This window comes from Melanostigma gelatinosum, assembly GCF_949748355.1.
Source record: "Melanostigma gelatinosum genome assembly, chromosome: 10".
Taxonomy (NCBI): Eukaryota; Metazoa; Chordata; class Actinopteri; order Perciformes; family Zoarcidae; genus Melanostigma; species Melanostigma gelatinosum.
The window spans coordinates 22,712,331-22,732,519 of record NC_136643.1 but is presented as its reverse complement, the minus strand read 5'-3'; the positions used below and the strand labels follow the sequence as shown (position 1 = coordinate 22,732,519).

The 20,189-nt window shown below is 44.1% G+C and overlaps 1 protein-coding gene across 1 annotated transcript in view; it reads left to right on the top strand.

Moving 5' to 3' along the window:
• The first annotated feature begins 1,384 nt into the window (after positions 1–1,384).
• LOC306783268 (SH3 domain-binding protein 4) overlaps positions 1,385–20,189 on the top strand; it is a 28,039-nt gene continuing 9,234 nt past the window's right edge. Inside the window, exons 1-3 of the mRNA XM_079276849.1 lie at positions 1,385–1,494; positions 15,209–15,432; positions 16,247–18,600. Of these exons, the coding sequence (XP_079132975.1) occupies positions 15,312–15,432; positions 16,247–18,600 (2,475 nt within the window). The 5' untranslated portion in view covers positions 1,385–1,494; positions 15,209–15,311. The remainder of the gene's footprint in view (positions 1,495–15,208; positions 15,433–16,246; positions 18,601–20,189) is intronic.

The window sequence follows — 20,189 nt, the reverse complement described above, 5'->3', positions numbered from 1 at the left end:
TTCACAATATTTCCCATTCAGTGGTTAACATGAGAGGTCTGCTCATGCCCATTGTGTTCCTAATAACAATCATGTATGGAGACATTTCCATGACCCCTCCCTCCTCTAGAAGAATGGGCTACAGTGGTTGTTCAAACATTGTAAAAATAGATTGAGCTTAAAACGTTGAAGAGCTGCTGTGTTTTAATCAAACAAATATATTCCCGAGTGAAGACGTGTTGTTTACGATTCATAGCTGATGTCTTTCATATCAGCATGTCAGTTTTATTGCAATGCGTAAAACAATAAACTGCAAAATGACGAGTAATTGTAATTTTGTTTGATATGTAAATTTTACCTCTAAATTTAAAGGACAAAAATATTAAATAGCTTGAAATGGAAGTAATAAAGTCCCTCATAGTGGACTTGAGTACTGTATTATTTTCTACCTCTGATATTATAATTGTTATAATCATATTCGTGGTTACATATTGTTCTGTATACAAACTGTGCAACTAATGATGGAAGAAGTTTTAGGATTTTTTACCTGAGTAAAAGTACATTAATATGAAAAATACTCTATCACAAGTAAATGTCCTCAATTCAAATTACAGAAGAAGTTTCAGTGTAGTAAACGTACTGAAAGTACTCCTTCAGCAGCAGGCATTTTACTGTTGCAGCTGCTCAAGGTGGAGCGACTTTTAACAAGCATACTTTAGTCAGTTTGTTCCAGTGGGTCCCAACCTAGGGGTCAGACCCCTCCAAAGGGTCACCAGATGAACCCGAGGGGTCGTGAGATAATCAATAGGAGAGGGGAGACGAAGCTAAGTTGTGATACACATCTGTATTCACTTTAATAGGTAAAATATTCGACAATAGTACCTGTTTGCAGCTTGATCTAATGTTTTAATGAAACCATGTGAGACGTTGAGAGGGGGGATGTCTCTTTGGGGGAACTGATAACAACTCAAGAGACATCGGAGAAGTTCAATTCAAACGCTGTGGTTTTTTTTAGCAACGGGCGAAGAAATCATTGAACGTTTGGAACAATAGTTAAACAATGTATTTATAAATGTATCATGGTTCTATATGCTAAATCTCAATCTGAATTGTAACTAATAATCTGTCAAATGTGGAGTAAAAGCATGAAGTAGCCTAACATAATACAGTAATACTCAAAGTACAAGTACTTTAAACATGTAGTAAATCCTTTCGCTGAAGATAAAATAAATGTTATTGTCTATATGCGTGGACTGGAGTCTTTTGAACCAGTGAAGTGACATCACGTCCTTATGGAAACGTAGCCCCGGTGAGGCCCCTCCCTGTCCCGGTGACATCAGCCGGAGCTCTTCCCTCCAGGAGAACACGGAGGATCCGCACACACACACACAGACACACACACGCACACACGCACACACACGTCCAGCAGCTCCGGGAGAGCTCGACGGAAACTGCGCCTGCTCGGTCCGTTATCGCTTTCTCCAATGGGGCAAAACGAGGCTTCCTCTCCGCCAGGTAAGCTGCAATTTCTCCTCGTCCTCATCTTCCTCTTTGTCCCCCCCCCCCCCCCCCCCTCTTGCACACACATGAAAAGTGGTCTCGGTGAGAGAGTAAATGTTTCAGTCGCTCCACCTGGGAGCGACTGTTTGTCATCCTAAAGCCGAAGAAGGAGCTGCAACTTTTCACTGCGCGAGCTCCAGCTAAAGTGGGACATATGGTTGTGCTATTTAGTTGCGAAAACGACGCTGAAGCGACAGCAAACTGGTCTGGTTGTGATTTCCGACAGTCTTTTGCAAGTCCTGAATGTTTCCAGACTTCTTCTTTTTTTCCACGTCTCTCCGTTTTTTTGGGACCGTTTTAAGTCCCAGAAAGCCTTTCTGTGGGTGTAACTGTATCGTACCTGCTCTACGACAACAGTGACGACTGTTGCAGCGGCTCTTTGCTACATTAAAGAAACATTGTTTCAAGTTAAAAAAAACAGCCCGACAAGAAAACCAAAGCTGCGCCAAATGTCAGATATCCAGCTGAATAGCTTTGTGATAACGTGATGATGAACACGGTCGTCTGTCCGTCGGTCTGTCCGTCGGTCTGTCTGTGACTGTGGAGTGACACTGGTTGCCATGGCATTAAACGGCTAACACAACTGAGTTCAAGAGAGGATTTGACATCATCATCTGTATCGTCTTAAAACAGTTCTGGCTCGTGTTTGCGCGAGACCCGGTTTTCAGACTGCTAGACCTGTTTTCAGTGTGAACCCGAGGGAGCCAGCAGCCAACACGTCAACACAGAGGAAGGTGAGGACGGCGTGATGGCAATAAGAGACAGACGACATTATATTTAAATTGTTTAGTGGGTTAAACAGAAAGATGTGTTGGCATCATAATAGTTTTTGTTATGCAAAAACGACAATCTCAAATTCCAGTTTCCCCAATGTGAATATTTGTTATTATTACTCTTTTATGATAGTATATCAATATATTTGGGTTTGGGGCATTTAGAGACCTCTGTCTGACTCTGGGGAACTTTACTAGGCATTTTTCAGTTTTTTAAATTTTTATTTGACATTTTCTGGACGAATTTAACCGGGAAAATAATCTGTAAATTATTGATAACGATAACAATAATTTGCTGCAGCCCTGATAAAATGGTTGACTATCTCATATTTTTGTGAGATTAAAGAGAATATTTATTCTTCATCTTTTTGCTGAGATCCTTCAACACACATTTGCAGACAATACGGTTGTAAACAGGATCCAATCCAGTCATTCGCACGAAATTACTTGTAAGAGAAAACAAAGGCAAAAGTAAATATATATTCTTATCTGAACTGTCTTTTGTGAACACAGACTTCCTGCCTCAACTTCATTTTTGTGCACACCATTTCCTGTGCATTGAGGGTTTATTATGCACATTTCAGGTGAGCAGTGAGCACGGTTTTGGTTTCACCTCTTACAGTAAAGCGGGTTTAACAACAGTCGTCACTCGTAGGTCTGACTTAACTCATAACCACAGACCGTTATTGCCTCGTGATATCATTTTCCTTTTGAATGATACATGCAGTGTCTCACACTGCTCCACCAGCAGACAGTGAAATATGTGCACATTTCCAGAGGGCTGTGTGAACGTGACTCACTCAGTCTACATGTTCACATGCAAGAAGCCAATTTTCCTCTCAACACAAACACTGGCTCTTGAGGAATGCAGAAATGAGGAACGGTGGATGTAATAAGAAAACAGAGATAAACCTCAATGTAGGCGGTTCCGTTGTTGTTATATGTAATGATTCATTTATATTTTCATTAAAAAACAATTACACGAGCGGTGATTACATATGCAGGGCTCTCTTGTTTCATAAATAAAATAAATAATGTAGCTTGAAATAATGAACGGCACCAGAGACTACATGGGCTTTGTGATGGCCTAGATTGATTAAAAGCTGCTGTCTGCTATTATGTGCAGTCTTATGACCTGTGCTATACATTAGATGAGGGCTACAGCATCCACGGGCTTGCTCTTCTTCTTTTACTCCAGAGCTTTCAGCCACATCTCGGGGTCTTTGTGGGAGCTATTTATTCAACGTTAGTATTTAGTTATTTGATTCATAAATTGCATTGTGTAATTATTCTTTTATTTTGATGGATTAAGACAGCTTTTTTCTTTCGTTCGGTATTTGTTTAGTGTCATTTTTGTTGTTGTTTAGTATACTTAGTTCTTTGGTTTGTTCATTTGTTTATGAATTGGGAATTGGGCCGCCTGTGGTTATATATGAGTAGGCAGGAATAGGACCAGCATGCACTGGGGTGGGCCTGTGTTTAAGAGGCAGCCATAGGCTGGATTTCTTTGTTCTTTCGTTTGCATGCTTATTTATTTTTTGCTAAATAAATGATAAGAAACACAGAAATGTTACGTGGACAATGAACTCTTTTGCCTGCGTAAACCACATACCCACGGTGCGTCAGCGGCCCTTTGATTTAAGTTTGATTTAGATTTTTCGGACAAATGGCCGCTACAGTCTTACAGAAGAATTTGCTCAGTTGTCATGAAGACTGCGTTGAGTTTAAGCCCCTGGCTTTAAGAGTATGCCTCCGGGCTCCAGCTTCATATTTAAAGAGCAGACATGAGAGCAGGATTAATCTTCTCATCTAACTCTCAGCAAGAAAAGCAAATACGCCTATTTGATAAAATGTTGAACTATACCTTCAAGAAATAGGTTCAACTGAAAGGCTAAGGCTGGTGTTATTATACATTTTTCTTGCTATCAAAAGATGTAACACCCAACAATGCATTAATCCGTCTCTGGATACTGTCTGACTTCCTGTCTTTGGCCCATCGGCCCCTTCTGAAGATGTATCTTCAAAGAACACACATTTATAGTTTTGTTTTTAGTAGTTTTTGGACAACAATGGAGCTCCTACGCACAGAGGAAGAAGATATATCAGGGTTTTAGACACACAATACATGTTAGCAAATGCAGTCATTGGTGATTAACACGCTCGAATACCAAAGACTGTGTCCTTAAAGTCTATTAAGGCTGTAAGTATTCCAATGCCCAAACATCATTAGCAACACAAATATGAAAACGGCAACTCTCTCGATTAACAATGAGTTGTTGTAAAGATCTTATCTTGTTCATAATTTCAACAATATGTGTTGCTTCACTGCATAATACTCTGAGATCATGTTTCGTTTTCTCTTGGGAGATTGTTCACGTTCTCAGTCCAGATTGCAACATTTCTAACAACCGCTCTCTCAACACACCGGCAGCAGCGTCATGGTTGATTGCAATAATGACGACTTGATTATCTTGAGCGTGAATGGTGTTAATGTTGCAACTGTAACTGCAGGTCTGTGTGCAGTGACTCAGTGAGTGACTTCAGCTGATCAATCTGTTTGTGGAAAATGGTTCCTCGAGGTTTGTACCACTCTCTGAACAAAACCTACTTCATCCCTGCATCGTCGAGGACCCGATGTTGGGTTACAGTTGGACTTGAATGAACTTCATTGTTTGAATGAATGCATGTGATTCCAGATAAGCGCCCCCCCCCCCCTCAACCCCCCCACACCTCCTCCACTCCAGGGTACGAACGTGCTTCTCCCGGTGTCGCTGAAGCTCAGTTCCAGCTGATTACGACAGAGTTGTTATGACGGAGAGGGCACGGCTGTAGTTGGCATCATCCCGCCCCTTGTCAGCTTTACTCGTCAGGGACTGAAGCCAGTCATTATACCAAACATGAGTCATCCTGGAGTTCGGTCTTTCCTTGAAAACCCCCACTGCCCCCCTTCCTTGGTGCCCGGCATTAGCTGGAGCCCAGAGTGAGTTCACTGCTGCCTCTGAGTCGTCTCCACCCGTTATCAGTTTGTTGTGCATCTGTTGTTGAACTGCATCGCTCCATTATGAGAAGCAGGGATGACGATGTGAATGTTACTCTCGCTTAATGTTATGTAGTATTGTTACTTACATCTTGCTTACATCTTGTATTGTTACTTACATCTTGCAAAAGAGACTTTTAATCTCAATGGGACTACCTGGTTAAATAAAGGTTAAAAAAAAACAAAAAAACCCCATTTTATTTATTTCTTTTTTCAAACGTATTCGGTTCGTCATGCGTACCGAACCGTGAGCCTCGTACCGAACGGTTCAATACGAATACGCGTACCGTTACACCACTAGTGTGTGTGTGTGTGTGTGTGTGTGTGTGTGTGTGTGTCCAGCTGTGTCGCTCTTAGAGCAAAGAGCAGGCTAAGCAAAGCTCCACTCGTCCATCAGTTCTGTTGTGTGACTGGTAGCATGACTGCTGACCAGTCTCGTTAAAGAAAGCAGAGAGAGTGTGTGTGTGTGTGTGTGTGTCTGGGATGTGTGATGGGGTGGATAGGGGTGTGAATGTAATGCCATTGTTCGTGACAAGACTGACAACAACGAAAGCAGCCCAATGACTTGTCTGATAAAACCCCAGAGTGACCGTTGAACATGATCTCTAACCTCCACTCTGCAGTCAAAAGAGCGATACGTTTTCCTTGTTCGCTCCTCCCTCCCTTGAATAATGCACGATTTCATTTGGAGCTCGGCATTCCTCACATTCCTGCTCGCTTCATCCCTGCAGCCATTCCACCTCGGTGTGTTTATATTATCAAGCAGTGGAATGAGCGATGGCTGCAGCCACTGCCGCACTGACAGAATCGCACGAGGCATTTGTGGTTCCCGAAGAAGAAAACAAAACTGCAGAATATCTATCTGTCAATGTGTATCGAAGCAAATGTTTCCTGACTGAGAGAGCCAAAGGTGATTGCAGCCCAAATGTTGTAACATGCCCAGTCAGCAGCACAGTGCTCTGAGAGTTTGTGAGTCAACGAACACAGCGCATCTTGTTAATAATAGAAGAATAGAGCATTTTTTTAAACTCTTGTGTCTGTGGGTTTACCTCGGATCAAACAGTCGGACCTCAGGCTGTATAGACTTCAGGCCATCAGCAGTTCTGGCTGCAGACTCCTGACAGCTCCCACTGTCAGAAAAGACTGAAATAATAATTAAAACGAGCTCAGCTGCGATATGATACATCCACTCACTGAAGCTGGCAGATCACACAGGGTTAGTTCTTTGGTTTGTTGGAATGCTACACCATTAAGAAGTTAGTTTGTATTTCATAGCCTATCCTGTACGGCAACCTCTGTGCACAGAAACCACAGCGCCGATCGGGCAACTAATCGATGGGTTGATTAAGTGAAACTTAATAAACTGAGTCGAACACAAAAGACAAACATGAGCAGGTCCCAGCTGCTCAAAAGTGAATATAATTAGCTTGTTTCTAACCAAAATGTTCCAGGAACTAGTGAGCTACAGAAACCACGCTGAGGAAACTAAAGCTCTCGTATCTCATGGCTGTTTCCATTTCCGTCTCATCTGAAGAGCTGCACGGCAAGTTCGACAGATGATGGAATAAAAATGTTGGCGCCGTTTGAGACGCAGCCTTCGCTGGCGAGGAAACAACACCGCAGTCGTCCTGTTCTTTGTATTTGCATGTCTCTGTTTGAATGAATGTCATGTGGAAAAGCAGCCATGCAGAGGTGGCAAAGGAGACTGAAACCTCCAGAGCACCTGTTCTCCACAGGTGATTTATTGACCCTTCAGAATGTAACTGCAGTGAAAAGAAACAGCACATGTTCTGATCGGTTGCACTGGCTTTGTTGTCTCGAATGCCTCTCTGGCCCTTTTGGTTATGCTCCGTCCTTTAAGTTTGTATTTAACGTCAATACACATAAAGAGAAATGTCCGTGTCTCGTTTAAACATTTGTTCTAGTAGCAGCCATCGCTGCTTACTGAGTGAACGACGCTGCAGTGCACACGTTTCAATGCAGTGAGCACCAAGTGTGTGCTCTGCAGCTCCGCCTGGCTCCAGGACAGGAGATACTGGAGCTTTGTTCCCGAACACTTAAGGCCTCAGCAGTGTTGACTCAGTATGAGACTCTCAGTCAGCGGCCGCCTGGGAACGCGGCGTCTGGGCTTCTCTCATTATCTGATGAATTCACGAGCTAACTCGAGGCCTGTGAGCGCGTTGAGCCGGCGCTCGTCTGCTGATAATTCCTCCCTCTCGCTGGAGACGGAACCCGTCGACTCTGCATGTTTCTGAATGTGAGGCGGTGAAGTTCTGTTCCTTATGTGGTTAGACAACTGATTATGAAAAAAAAGGCATCACTGTACTCAACCTGAACTGCTTCAGCAACATTCAGGATGTAACGTTGTTCTTTTGGATGCTGGGGAGGCAGATTTCCTCACCTCCTGTGTGGAGATGCTGTCCTATCGGTGTCCATACAACATGAAATCTGATCATCTTTTTCGTCGTTGAGTCTGAAGCATCCTTCTGAACTGTGAGCGAGCAGATGAGAACAATGCGTGGAAGGCGGTGCTTTGAGGGAAGTGGGGCAGGCAGGGAGAGTCAGAGATCTGGCCGCCTCTCATCACAAAGGCATTTCCTCCTTAGCCACTTCCTGCTCAGGAGCAGCCATCCTTAAACTCACAGCAGAGACTCGGCCTGCACCGAGGGGTGATACGGGGGGGGGGGGGGGCATCAGGATGCTTTTTACTGCTGCAGTGTGAACGTTGATGCGTCTTTGACCTTATACGGTGACCAGTTTTATGGCCCGGGCCTCATTAATGTTCTTCCTCCGCAGTCGTCTCCCCCATACAGATACACACTAAATATATTGTCCTTTTAATGTAAGCAACAGCACAAACTCAACATGATGAGTAAGCAGGAAGGCAGCTCCTGTTTAAAGTCACAATCCGTGATCCAAACGTCAGCAAAACAAGAGTTTGGTACAAGAGCACGTTCATGCTCCTGCAGGATTTTGGGGGTTCCTCGTGCTACATTCACAATAAGATTCTTCTCGTGGTTTGAACGCAGCATTAGCTGCATAACTGTAGCCGTAGTTTATCTTCAGCTCGTGTGTTGTCCTCAGTATTTACTTTCTGACTGCCAACACTAAAAAGGTTTTGTGCATGTTGGTACAAAACAAGCAGTCTTGTTTGGTGTCTGGTGTTTGTAGGTTTTACTCATCTTCACATCTGTTACCAGCTTCACCGACATATGCAAAGCAAACAAACCAAAAGATACATTTCATAACCAAGGCCATAAGGAGGACCCATAACTTCTAAAGGTTCGATCCGTCCTCTCAGAAGAAAGTGATCTCTCGCTGTGCCCGATCAGCTAATCAAAGACGCTTTGTGTTTTCCTCATGAATCTCTAATAATAAGCACTTGGCAACAGGCTGTTCCATGGGGACAGCCACCCCACAGGAAGTGCACTGCTGGATAAAAGGAGTGGGATGGTTGACAGCTTCATAGAGCACTTCCTCCGTGGGGACCGTGAAGGAAAGGCTGAGACGGTCTTGGTCTCCCACGGTCGCTGCTGTGAATTGTGTGAAAGTGTAGAAATCGGCTTACTGTGCCTCAGCGGGGTCAACGCGCCGCCACTCCTGATGCCCGCCGACAGTGACCACCTCGCCGCCCAGACAAGAAGTGAGAGCAGAGGTTGGAGAAGGGCAGACGTGATTGCAATTTCATATTCATAGCTTTGGTTTGCCGTCGGGAGAGTCCTATCAGTCGGAGGCAGCAGCTAACACAACAGAGCTCCTCCTCCTCTTCCTGCTGCGGACAGTTTGAAGGACGAACCAGCAGGCAGCCTGAGGCCTTCCAGCTTCAACAGGGCCGGCAGTGGATCTGTACCGTTAGACTACTGCAGAGAAGGGCAGCACACAGCACATATCTTCTCACAGCCTGCAGAACAGACCACTGCACCCGGGTTTACTGGACGGTCCCGTTAAATGTTCAATGGAAATAATTTAGGGTTTTATTGCTTCTTTATCCAACCGTTAAGATGTAGGATCTTTGGTCAGATTGCAAAGAGTAGTTAAAGAGTCAGCATTAATCGAGTCATTTGTTGATCATGGTGCTGGAAATAGAAACGGTTGTTAGATTTACTTTCAGCTGAAAAAACTAAATAATTCAAAAACATCTGACTTCACTTAAAGCTGGACTGATTGTCTTTACATATAAACAAATATAACAGACAAGAAAATACAGATGGAATTCATGTTATGACGTCTAATTGCTCTTTCAGCCTCCCAATGTGAGGCTCCACCCAAACCTCCTCAAAGGCTCGCGCACTTACATTTGCAACGTAAACAATTAGATCTGCTTTTTTATGTTGTTGAGGTTCTGAGGAAAGGACTTTCCATCTGGACACAAACCCCCGATGAGACGCATGAACTAGCGTTAGCTGTTAACACCGCGCATAATGAAAGTCTGTGTGAAAGGCCGAGCAGTTCAACTCTGCAGAAATGTTATGAGAGAAGTCCAGAGGGAGGTTTTTTTGTTTTTGGACATGCCGTTCGCAGAGAGGCTGGCTGAGCCTCATTATGGCCTCTCCGAGCGCCTTATTACCAGGCAACATGTGGTGATTTGCATGACAGAGTTCTCTTGTTGTTCTTTCTCAGATTTACATGCCAACAGCCCCCCCCCCCCCCCCCCCCCACCCACCATTGTTCTGTGGTGGGAGTTAAACAGTGCAGTATGTTCAGGGTGAGGTTTGGATAGCTGCTGCTGCAGACCACCCAGTGTTTACCTCTAACCTGACCTCACATCCCCCCCCCTCTTCTCTCACACCTCCCCCCCCTTCAAAGAGATGAGATCCAGACGTCATGCCGCCGAGGAAGCAGCGCATGCTAACATTTGGATGGAATTAACAGAGTGACTGAAGGATCTGACCAACGTGGATTGATGAACGTAACGTTGATATATTTGGATCAAAGCCGCAGGTATCAGATCACACTGCTGGATCCAACTATCAGTACCTTTTATGGGGGCAAGTGCAGTTGAAAGTTGAAAGTTTTTGCGGGTGACTGAAAAACTTTCAGGACAGTTGAAATATAAATGACAGTCTAAATATAACAATAAAAAAAACTCTTCAGAAGATAAAAGCCAAGAATAAAACACAAAAATCAAATAAGAGCCATAAAACGTTCAAAGCAAAAACCAGGCTAAATGGTCGGTTTTACATTGATGTATAAAGCTGTCAACACTGAGTCGTTCCAACGGCAAAGAGCCAAAGCTCAAATCTGTAGCACCAGATGTTTTGGTGTTCTCTACTTTGGAACAGATAAAGGGCTCATGCAGAGGACGGAGAGGCCTGCCTTGTTACTTGGATACAAAATACTGACAGGCAACCAGTTCAAAAGACTGCAAATCTATAGTGTAATATTTAATGCACATCAAGCTGTGCGGTTATTGAGAAATAACCTGCCTCCATGGAGTGTGTTATTCTTCATTATGGCATGTGTCAGAGTGAATTATTGCACTTTTAACACAGTCACTTTCCAGCATTCAAAATGCGAGTGGTGGTTTACTTGTGTTGAAATAATTGGTGGAATTCATCGTTTAAGGAATTTATTAAGCAAAAACACCAAATAGAGTTTGAAAACCCGATTTAAATTACACTTACACTGTGAATGATGTTGACATTATCCTGTTTGACTTCAATATAAGAGATATAGGTTCCACCCAAACATCGTCAAACATATGTTCAGGTGGCATCCATCATGTTTACACCGGTCATTGTCACTGTTATCTGAATGTTTCACACTCTTGTGAGCCCACCGTTCAGGAAAGTAAAAGAAAGTTAAGATAAGAATACGAAAAGGTTGTTGCATGAGGTCCATTGATGGCTGATGCAGCAGGCTGTGATGCAGCAGGCTGTGATGCAGCTGGCTGTGATGCAGCTGGCTGTGATGCAGCTGGCTGTGATGCAGCTGGCTGTGATGCAGCTGGCTGTGATGCAGCTGGCTGTGATGCAGCAGGCTGTGATGCAGCAGGCTGTGATGCAGCTGGCTGTGATGCAGCAGGCTGTGATGCAGCTGGCTGTGATGCAGCTGGCTGTGATGCAGCGGGCTGTGATGCAGCTGGCTGTGATGCAGCTGGCTGTGATGCAGCTGGCTGTGATGCAGCTGGCTGTGATGCAGCTGGCTGTGATGCAGCTGGCTGTGATGCAGCTGTAAGGCTTATGCAGCGTCACAAACTGCAAAGTCGCTGACCCTGCAGGCTTTATGCATCAAAATAATAATTCAGCATCAGTGAATGTGCCACGAACGGTTTTTAAAGCCCAGCAGAATACTTCCTCTGAAGACCTAAACGTCAGTGGGAAGTTGTTACACGGCGACTTCTTGTTTTGCTGCTGAACACAAACTCTTAAAGCAGAACACAGAGCACAGCAGCAGCTTGATGGCTTGTTTGTATCTCAGCCAGCCTCTGAATGTTTCATATGTAGCAGCAGAAACACCAGTCCTAGCGAACTGTGGTGTGACTGCAACAGGAAAGTTGTCTTTGAGATGTTGGAACAAACTGGTTCAGTGAGCGTGAACATGAATGTCATTTATTTGACATTTCACTTGTTGTGCCGACTTCTCCAGAATGGCCGCTGGCGATCTTCTGTTCATTTGTGTCAATAAACAGAACTCCCACGCTTCCGTGATGTCTGCAGCTTTCCGCTTACGGATCCGTTTGGGAGTATAACTGAGGTTTAAGCATCATCGACGTTCGGGAAACCCCCGAGTCAGTTGAATCATTGACTCTTAGGCTGTGTCATTGGACACGGATAAGAAGAGAACAGCATGGCCGGGTATCATCTTTTAAAAGCCTTCCTCAGGATCACATCACCACAAAACTTAACTGTAAAGAAGGAATATTCAGCCTGAACTGGTGACTCTGAATCTCAATTCAATTCAATTCAATTCAATGTATTTTTGTACAGCCCAAAATCACAAATTACAAATTTGCCTCAGAGGGCTTTACAATATGTACACATTTGACATCCTCTTGTCCCGGGACCCTCACATCAGAACAGGAAAAACTCCCCAAAAAACCAAGCCAGAGCCAGCCCTAACTATAAGCACTATCAAAGAGGAAAGTCTTAAGCCTACTCTTAAATGTGGTGAGTGTGTCTGCCCCCCGGACTGAAACGGGAAGCTGGTTCCACAGAAGAGGAGCTTGATAACTGAAGGCTCTGGCTCCCGTCCTACTTTTTAAGACTCTAGGAACCACAAGTAACCCTGAATCACTGGATCGCAGCGCTCTAGTAGGGCAGTATGGTACTATAAGCTCTTTAAGATATGATGGAGCCTGACCAATTCGGGCTTTGTAGGTAAGTAAAAGGATTTTAAATTCTGTTCTAGATTTTACAGGGAGCCAGTGCAGAGAAGCTAATACAATAATATGATCTCTCCTCTTAGTTCTTGTTAGTACACGAGCTGCAGCATTCTGTAACTGTGTTCTCTTCACATGTGCAGACCAACATCACCGTCCCTGGAAAGACGTTTTTTTACCACCAGATTCGACTACCGGATCTGAACAATAGAACTTTGTGAAAAGATAACATGATAAGATCATATCACAAGACAAAATCACTCTTTCACCAGACATGTTTGACATAACACAGGTGTTGGAGCTATTTATTTGATATTGTATTTTGTTATTTCATTTATAAGTAGTATTGTTTAATTATTTTAGATGTTTCATATGTTAAGATTATTTTTCTCTTTAATAGTAATTTGTTTAGTTCTATTATTTTTTGGGTAATTACTGTGGGCACCTGTTGCTATTTAAACGAGTAGAAAGGTAGGACCAGCATGCACCGGGGTGGGCGTATAGTTTTTACCAGCTACACAGGACAGGAGAGACATCACGACAGGAGTTTTGTTAATTCGTTTGTTTGCTTGTTTTATTTGCTTTATTTAATAAATACACCAAAATGGAATCATGCTTGGACATTTTACTCTCTTCTGGCTGCGTAAGGATACCGACCACGGTGCATCAGTGGCGTTTGATTATTATTTGTTTAAGTTTGATTTAGCCGACAAATGGCCACTACAACAGGTGTAAATACAAGAATGAATGATGATTGAATTCTAATTATCTGCCTCAGTTTTAAGGTCCTGGTGTTGTTCACGCTGACTCACTGTCACCTCACTCATTAAAATACAACGGAGCCACTGTTAATGCGATTAGCACTGTAACACCTGTGCTTCTCCTAATATGACGAGTCAAAATGAGCAAAATAAATGACATTAGTGCATTTATGAACTGGCAAAACAAATCCAACAACAGTGGATTACCCCTCCAGCGTTTCCTGTATGTGTCCAATGAAAGATGATTGTAGATGTAATGTTGGTGACGCAGATTTCATCGCAGGTTTTTACAGACTGACCAAGATATTAACAATATCTTATATTATATCGATATTGTGCAATATAAAACCATAAAATAATGTTAATTGATTGGAGCAGTGGTGGCCCTTGTTGACACAGTTTGGCAGAACTGTTCCAGTTTATGGTCTCGTGCTGGTATCATCAGCATCGTCCTCTCTCGTCCCCGAGCTGACACTGTTATGAATTATGGCTTGAAGTAAAAAGCCTGATGCCTCTCAAACCACCGTGTTCCACTGACCCACATCTGCTGTTTGCAGCCCTTTATTTTTTATTTCATTTATCGTGTTGACTGAGACTGGAAGAGCAGACACAATGTTAGGATGACACAAAACCACAGGCATGAAGGTTTGAAGTGTGGTTCACTTCTTTCTCTTCAATCCTCTTCAGGGTTTAATTTCTCCCTCTGCAATCTCGAGAAATGTGCTACATATCTGTGTGTGCTAACTGAAAAACAAAATGATTCTGATGTCTCTATGGAGGATGACTGGAATCGCACAGAACAGAGCAGGCTTACCGTGGGACATCTAGAGCAGCTAAACATGATCACAACACTATGTAATGCAGCAAACCTGGGCGTACTTTCTGCATCAAGTTCAACGTTTGTCTCGTGAACTTGTGCCATTGAGGAGCAGCATTAACTTTCATTTAGTCTCCTCTGTCCGAGTATGAACCGCTGCACAAAAGAGGAATGCTTCGCAGACAGTTAGGAGAGGGGAGTCACTGGTGCAAATATGTCCTTTAAATAAACCGTGTGAACTTGTTTTTCCTTCTTCAACAACTCATTTTTACTGATAAGTGTAAGCAGTTATTCTGCCAGCCACAGTAGTTCACCAGCTTTCCCATGGCGTAGTCTGACGGTCCCCTGGCCTCTAGAACCGCAATTTAAGACATTAAGAAATTTAATGTTGTTATCATATCTGGCAGACAGTTTTTCCTATTGAGTATGAAAACTGATTGAATATTGGAATTAATTGAAGACTTTGAAATATACATTTTCACTCATTATCAGTGTGCTAATGATCATAGAAATCAAGTATCAGTAAGAGCTTAATCGCTATAAATAGATAATCTGATTTATGAACATTTATCAGACGTCTGCAATTTGTAATTCTATTTCTATTGGTTTTCTAACTCTCCTGTTGGTCTGTTTCTGTACACGGAGATCCAAACTTCTGAGAGGAGGCTGGAGGATCAAAGTTATTTGGAAGACTTCAATCACACACATATTTATGCACATCCACTTTGCACTGGCGTTTACTGCTTAGTTCGTGTTGATTTCTAGCGTACTGAAAGCTCATGAGCCAAAAACTGAAAAAGATATTCTGAATTAAAAGAGAGCGTGATGAGCATGATCACCATCAACAAGACACATTTCAGAAGACGAGAGGACGGAGAGTCTGGATGTTTCACACGGAAAACTGAATAAAGATTTTCTTTTTTTTATGTCACATAATCCGATATTTTCTGTGTCTTTCAGAGATCATGGGAGGCTGTTGACATCCAACGTGGCCAGCATCAAATGTATTAATACTTTAGAGTTGCCTGAACACACCGGTTGCGGCACAGTGACAGCTCCGAACATGGCCGCCCATCGAATCAGAGCCACCACCACCAACATCACCTCTCTCCCACGCTGCAAGTCCGAGGGGACGCTCATCGATCTCAGTGAAGTGTCAGAAGCCAGTCTCAATGATGTCAAAGGTCAGCTGTGCAATTAACAGGAAGAGGAGTAGAGTGATGGCATTCGAACTGGGTGTTACATTGATTGAAATAGAGTTGTTGTATGATGTGGAACATGTCCAAAGCACAGGAATCTATTCACTACAATGTTCATGAAATGTCAGTCAAAATAGTGACATTGACTGTTAAATCTGTAGATGGCTGGCAGGGACAAACTGAGAAAAGACTGCCGCCTTTGTTTGTGTTTGTTGAAGAGCCATTGAGCCGTGTCTGATTAGAGAGGTGAACAGTAAGTAGATTGTACTTTGTTCTATCTGTCCCTTCAAGAAACACAAACAGCAGGAGCAGAAGAATTAGTGAGCAGACTTTCAGTTTCCCCCCCGACTGAGCTGAAACAGACTAAGCGCATGTCTGTGCTCTACTTCGTTGAAGCATCTGGTAGTGACAGTCCATCGCTGCATGGGATGACCTGTGTTTTTTAAAAAGATGCATAAAGTTGACATCCTTGCAAGCAGTGCAGTTCTTTTGCTGTTCTTATTATACCTGTTTTGCACATGTAGGCCTTAAAAATATTTGTTCCGGCCATGTTTTTGTCCTTTTAATATTTGTACAGGGAATAAATATCTGTTAAACCCCCATGTCTAGGATTTGAAAAGTTAAAAAAGACACTGCGGTAGACAGCAGTGTATGCCGTTACGCCCCCTCACCTCATGGATCAGATCCAGGGACAGTAAAATGAACCAACTAAATGCAACCACACCCACAACCCACACATTGCTACTCATATTAAACTCAAGGCCTTGTGACCACTTGACTGTTGTTGTTTTTTTTTCAGTGCCTTCTCCCAGTGTCTTACGACTGGATGCTACTGCCTCCTTTGGTTCTGCCAGGGAAGTCGTTGCCATTAAGGACTATTGCCCATCCAGCTTCACCACCCTGAAGTTCTCCAAAGGGGACCGCCTCTACGTTCTGGACTCGTCAGGAGGAGAGTGGTGGTACGCCCACAACAACACGGAGATGGGTTACATCCCTGCAGCTTATGTGGAGCCCATCAACTTCAGAGACTCGTCCTTCAGCGACAGCGGGATGATTGACACTGTGGGAGACGGTAACGAAGAGGCAGCCAAAGAAATGGACCTTCTAGGAGAGTGGGCAGGGGTCATTCTGAAACCAACCCTCCTCCAAAACGGAAATCCTTTTGCAACAACCCCTACCTCTACAAACCCTTTCCTAAACAGGGGTCCTCCGAGCTCACTTGATCAGAACAGTAATGAGAAATCAGTTGATCTCCTTCTGTTTGATACGCTCACTACATCAGTGCCCAACTCTACCAGCAGCACTGCCGTCAATGGTTTTGGCATTGGTGTTTTTAACCCTCTTAGTCCCACTGTTGGGGTGGGGCAAACGTTGCGCAGGGACAACCCGTTTTTTCGAAGCAAACGGTCCTACAGTCTGTCTGAGCTGTCTATTCTGCAGGCTCAGTCTGACGCCCCTCAGGCCTCCTCTAGTTTCTTCGGGGGCCTGAAAGCACCGGCGCCAGAGCAGTTCCAGAGCAGGGAGGACTTCCGAACAGCGTGGCTCAGCCACCGCAAGCTTGCCAGGTCCTGCCATGACTTGGACTCGCTGGGTCAGAACCCAGGGTGGGGTCAGACGCAGCCGGTGGAGACCAACATTGTCTGTCGGCTGGACAGCTCAGGGGGGGCCATCCAGCTTCCGGACACCAACATCAGTATCCACATACCCGAAGGCCACGTGGCCCCGGGGGACACCCAGCAGATCTCGATCAAAGCTCTGCTCGACCCCCCGCTAGAGCTGAACAACGACCGCTGCACCACCGTCAGCCCTGTGGTGGAGATCAAACTCAGCAACATGGAGACCAAAAGCTTCATAACCCTGGACATGAAAGTGTCTGTCGTGGTGAAAATGGAGAGCAGGGAGATGACAGAAGTCTTGTGTGTCAGGAGTGATTGTAAAGAGGGACCTTACACCCCCATTCCTCAGGCGTACATGTATGGGGACACAGTCCAGGTGTGTCTGGATAACCTGGAACCATGCATGTACGTGTGTGTTGTGGCTCAGTCCCAGTCCCTATCTCCAGACTCCACAGTTTGGGAGCATGTGGTTAAAAAGATCACCTTAGGAGTATATGGTCCTAAACATATTCACCCGTCCTTCAAGACAGTCGTGGCTATGTTTGGCCACGACTGTGCCCCAAAGACATTATTGGTGAGTGAGGTAGGCAAACAGGCACAGTCTGCTCCATCAGTAGTGCTGCAGCTCTGGGGTAAACACCAGTTTGTCCTGTCCAAACCCCAGGACCTCCGCGTTGGAGTTTACTCCAACATGGCCAACTATGAGGTGAAGGTCAGTGACCAGGCCAAAGTGGTCCGTGGCTTCCAGGTTAAACTAGGCAAGGTCAGCAGGATTGTCTACATCATTGCATCGCGCAACACGGATGATGTTTCTGATTTCACCATAAGGATCCAGGTCAAAGACGACCAAGATTGTATACTGGCTCAGTTTTGTGTCCAGACACCAACACCGCCACCCAAAGCAGGCCCAAAGACATCGGTGCAAAGGCGCTTCCTGAAGAAGAAGGAAGTGGGCAAGATAGTCTTGTCTCCTCTCGCCATCGCCACCAAGTACCCTGTTTTTCAGGACCGGAGAATAAATAACCTGAAGTTCGGAAAATTAATCAAAACTGTCATTCGACAGACGAAAAATCTGTACTTGCTCGAGTACAAAAAAGGAGACTTTGTAGCTCTGTTGAGTGAGGAGAGGATCAGGCTGAAGGGTCAGCTGTGGACAAAAGAGTGGTACATTGGATATTATCAGGGCAAAATGGGATTTGTTCATGCAAAGAATGTGCTGGTGGTTGGCAAGGTTAAGCCCATTTACTTCAGCGGGCCCGACCTTACGACTTCATTGTTACTGGAGCAGATACTGAAGCCCTGCAAATTCCTCACGTACATCTACGCCTCCGTAAGAACTATACTGATGGAGAACATCGGCAGCTGGCGAGCGTTCGCGGACGCCCTCGGATACGTCAACCTGCCCTTGACCCATTTCTGCCGCGCAGAGCTGGACAGCGAACCGGAGAGGGTCGCATCGGTGCTGGAGAGGCTGAAGGAGGACTGCAACAATGCAGAGAGCAAAGAGCGAAAGTCCTTCCAGAAAGAACTCCTGACGGTAAGTTACAACCTTGGCATCTTCCTCTGTTGCAGTGACTAAGCATTTTCTCCGAGTCATTGATTTAAGAAAATGCTAATTCTCCTTTCCTGTTGTTCCTTGAGTCTCAGTTAAGTCTTTTGTTTCTCATTCGTCAAATTAAATGTGTTTCTGTCTGTATCCTCCTGGTTGGGGATTTCTCTCTCAGAGAACAATTCTTCCTTTCTCTTGTTATCTACCCACAGCTGCTTGAGGCTTTTGGCTTTAGGCTGTGGTCCAGTCTGTTAATTCTGCTGGGAGTGTGCAGTCGATAACTGCTGTGTAGGCATCGACGTCTAATCTGGACCTGAGGAGCTGTGGCGTGCAACAGAATACTTTGAAACTCAACTTTGCAACTGTGTGTGTATAGTGTGCTGATCTAATTGATCACTCAGGCTACTTTAATTTTCTATCTTTATGTGCATATGAATCAAAGCCCTCGGGGCCGGGTCGGGGACGAATGAAACAACTTAAAGAAACAGACCCATACTCTTGTGTTTAAAGTACAAAATACTATGCTCTGTTACAGAATATCTTTAAAACAACCAGCCTTCATGTATAGATTGACAGTAAATTCACATAACTGTGTCTTGTACAGCAATGGTAGAGTATTGGTTTTTCCACAAAGTGTTCTGCTTTAACTCGGGATTCACTGATCAAACTTCTTCAGTCCCGGTACCGGTATTGGTCGATACGGACCACTGGTGTTCAATGAATATGGTGTTTGCCTCACTGCGGGGAAGTGACTGGGAGCATTCTTTGGTGTGTAAAGCAACATCAAGCTCGACTTAAACATTGTCTTTCTAATTTTGTTAAACAAAATGTAACAAATGAAGACATAGCTATACCTTTATTAAATTAAATATTAAACCCTACACCAGCAACTTGGTAACAACTCTTCAAATATCAGTTATTTTTCAGCCAACTCTGACATTCGTTGGGCTTTTGCTTTCTAATAAAAGAACAGATGTGTCTGCAGCAGATGAAGAGGCCTGTTCATGCCTCATGCTTTTTTTTTAAGAGTATATTCAGCTTTTCGTTAGCTGCAAGTGTACAACAACCAACTCTCTCAGTCACTTTGTTGTGCATCTTCTGTCGTGGAAATGTGGATTTTCACTGTCGCTTCAGGCAGTACGGGTAGCAATTTTCATCCTGAGATGTCTATACGCACTGAACTCCCTCATCATATCTTGTCTGATTTATGCCTATGGCTTAATGCTACATAAACCTTATCATTTTCATTTTATGTGTCTGCTTGGTTGAAATACGACAACACTTTGGTTGAGTGGAATCCAGCTTCCCCGTTGCCTTCATATCACTGGACGTAGTTTCTCCATCAGTATATAATCCTACTGAGAGTCACTGTGAGAGGTCATGGATGTACTGCAGCTGAAGTAACACAGAGCAGATACACTGTAATTTACGCGAGGTTGTAAACACTAGTTAGAACCATTTATAGACAGAGAAACTGCAGTATGGAAAATAACATAATAAAAGGTGGTGGCTGAAAATATGGCCTTTGAGGGAGTTCTGTACAATTCGTTGCTGAATATAGGTCTGTTTTTTGGTTT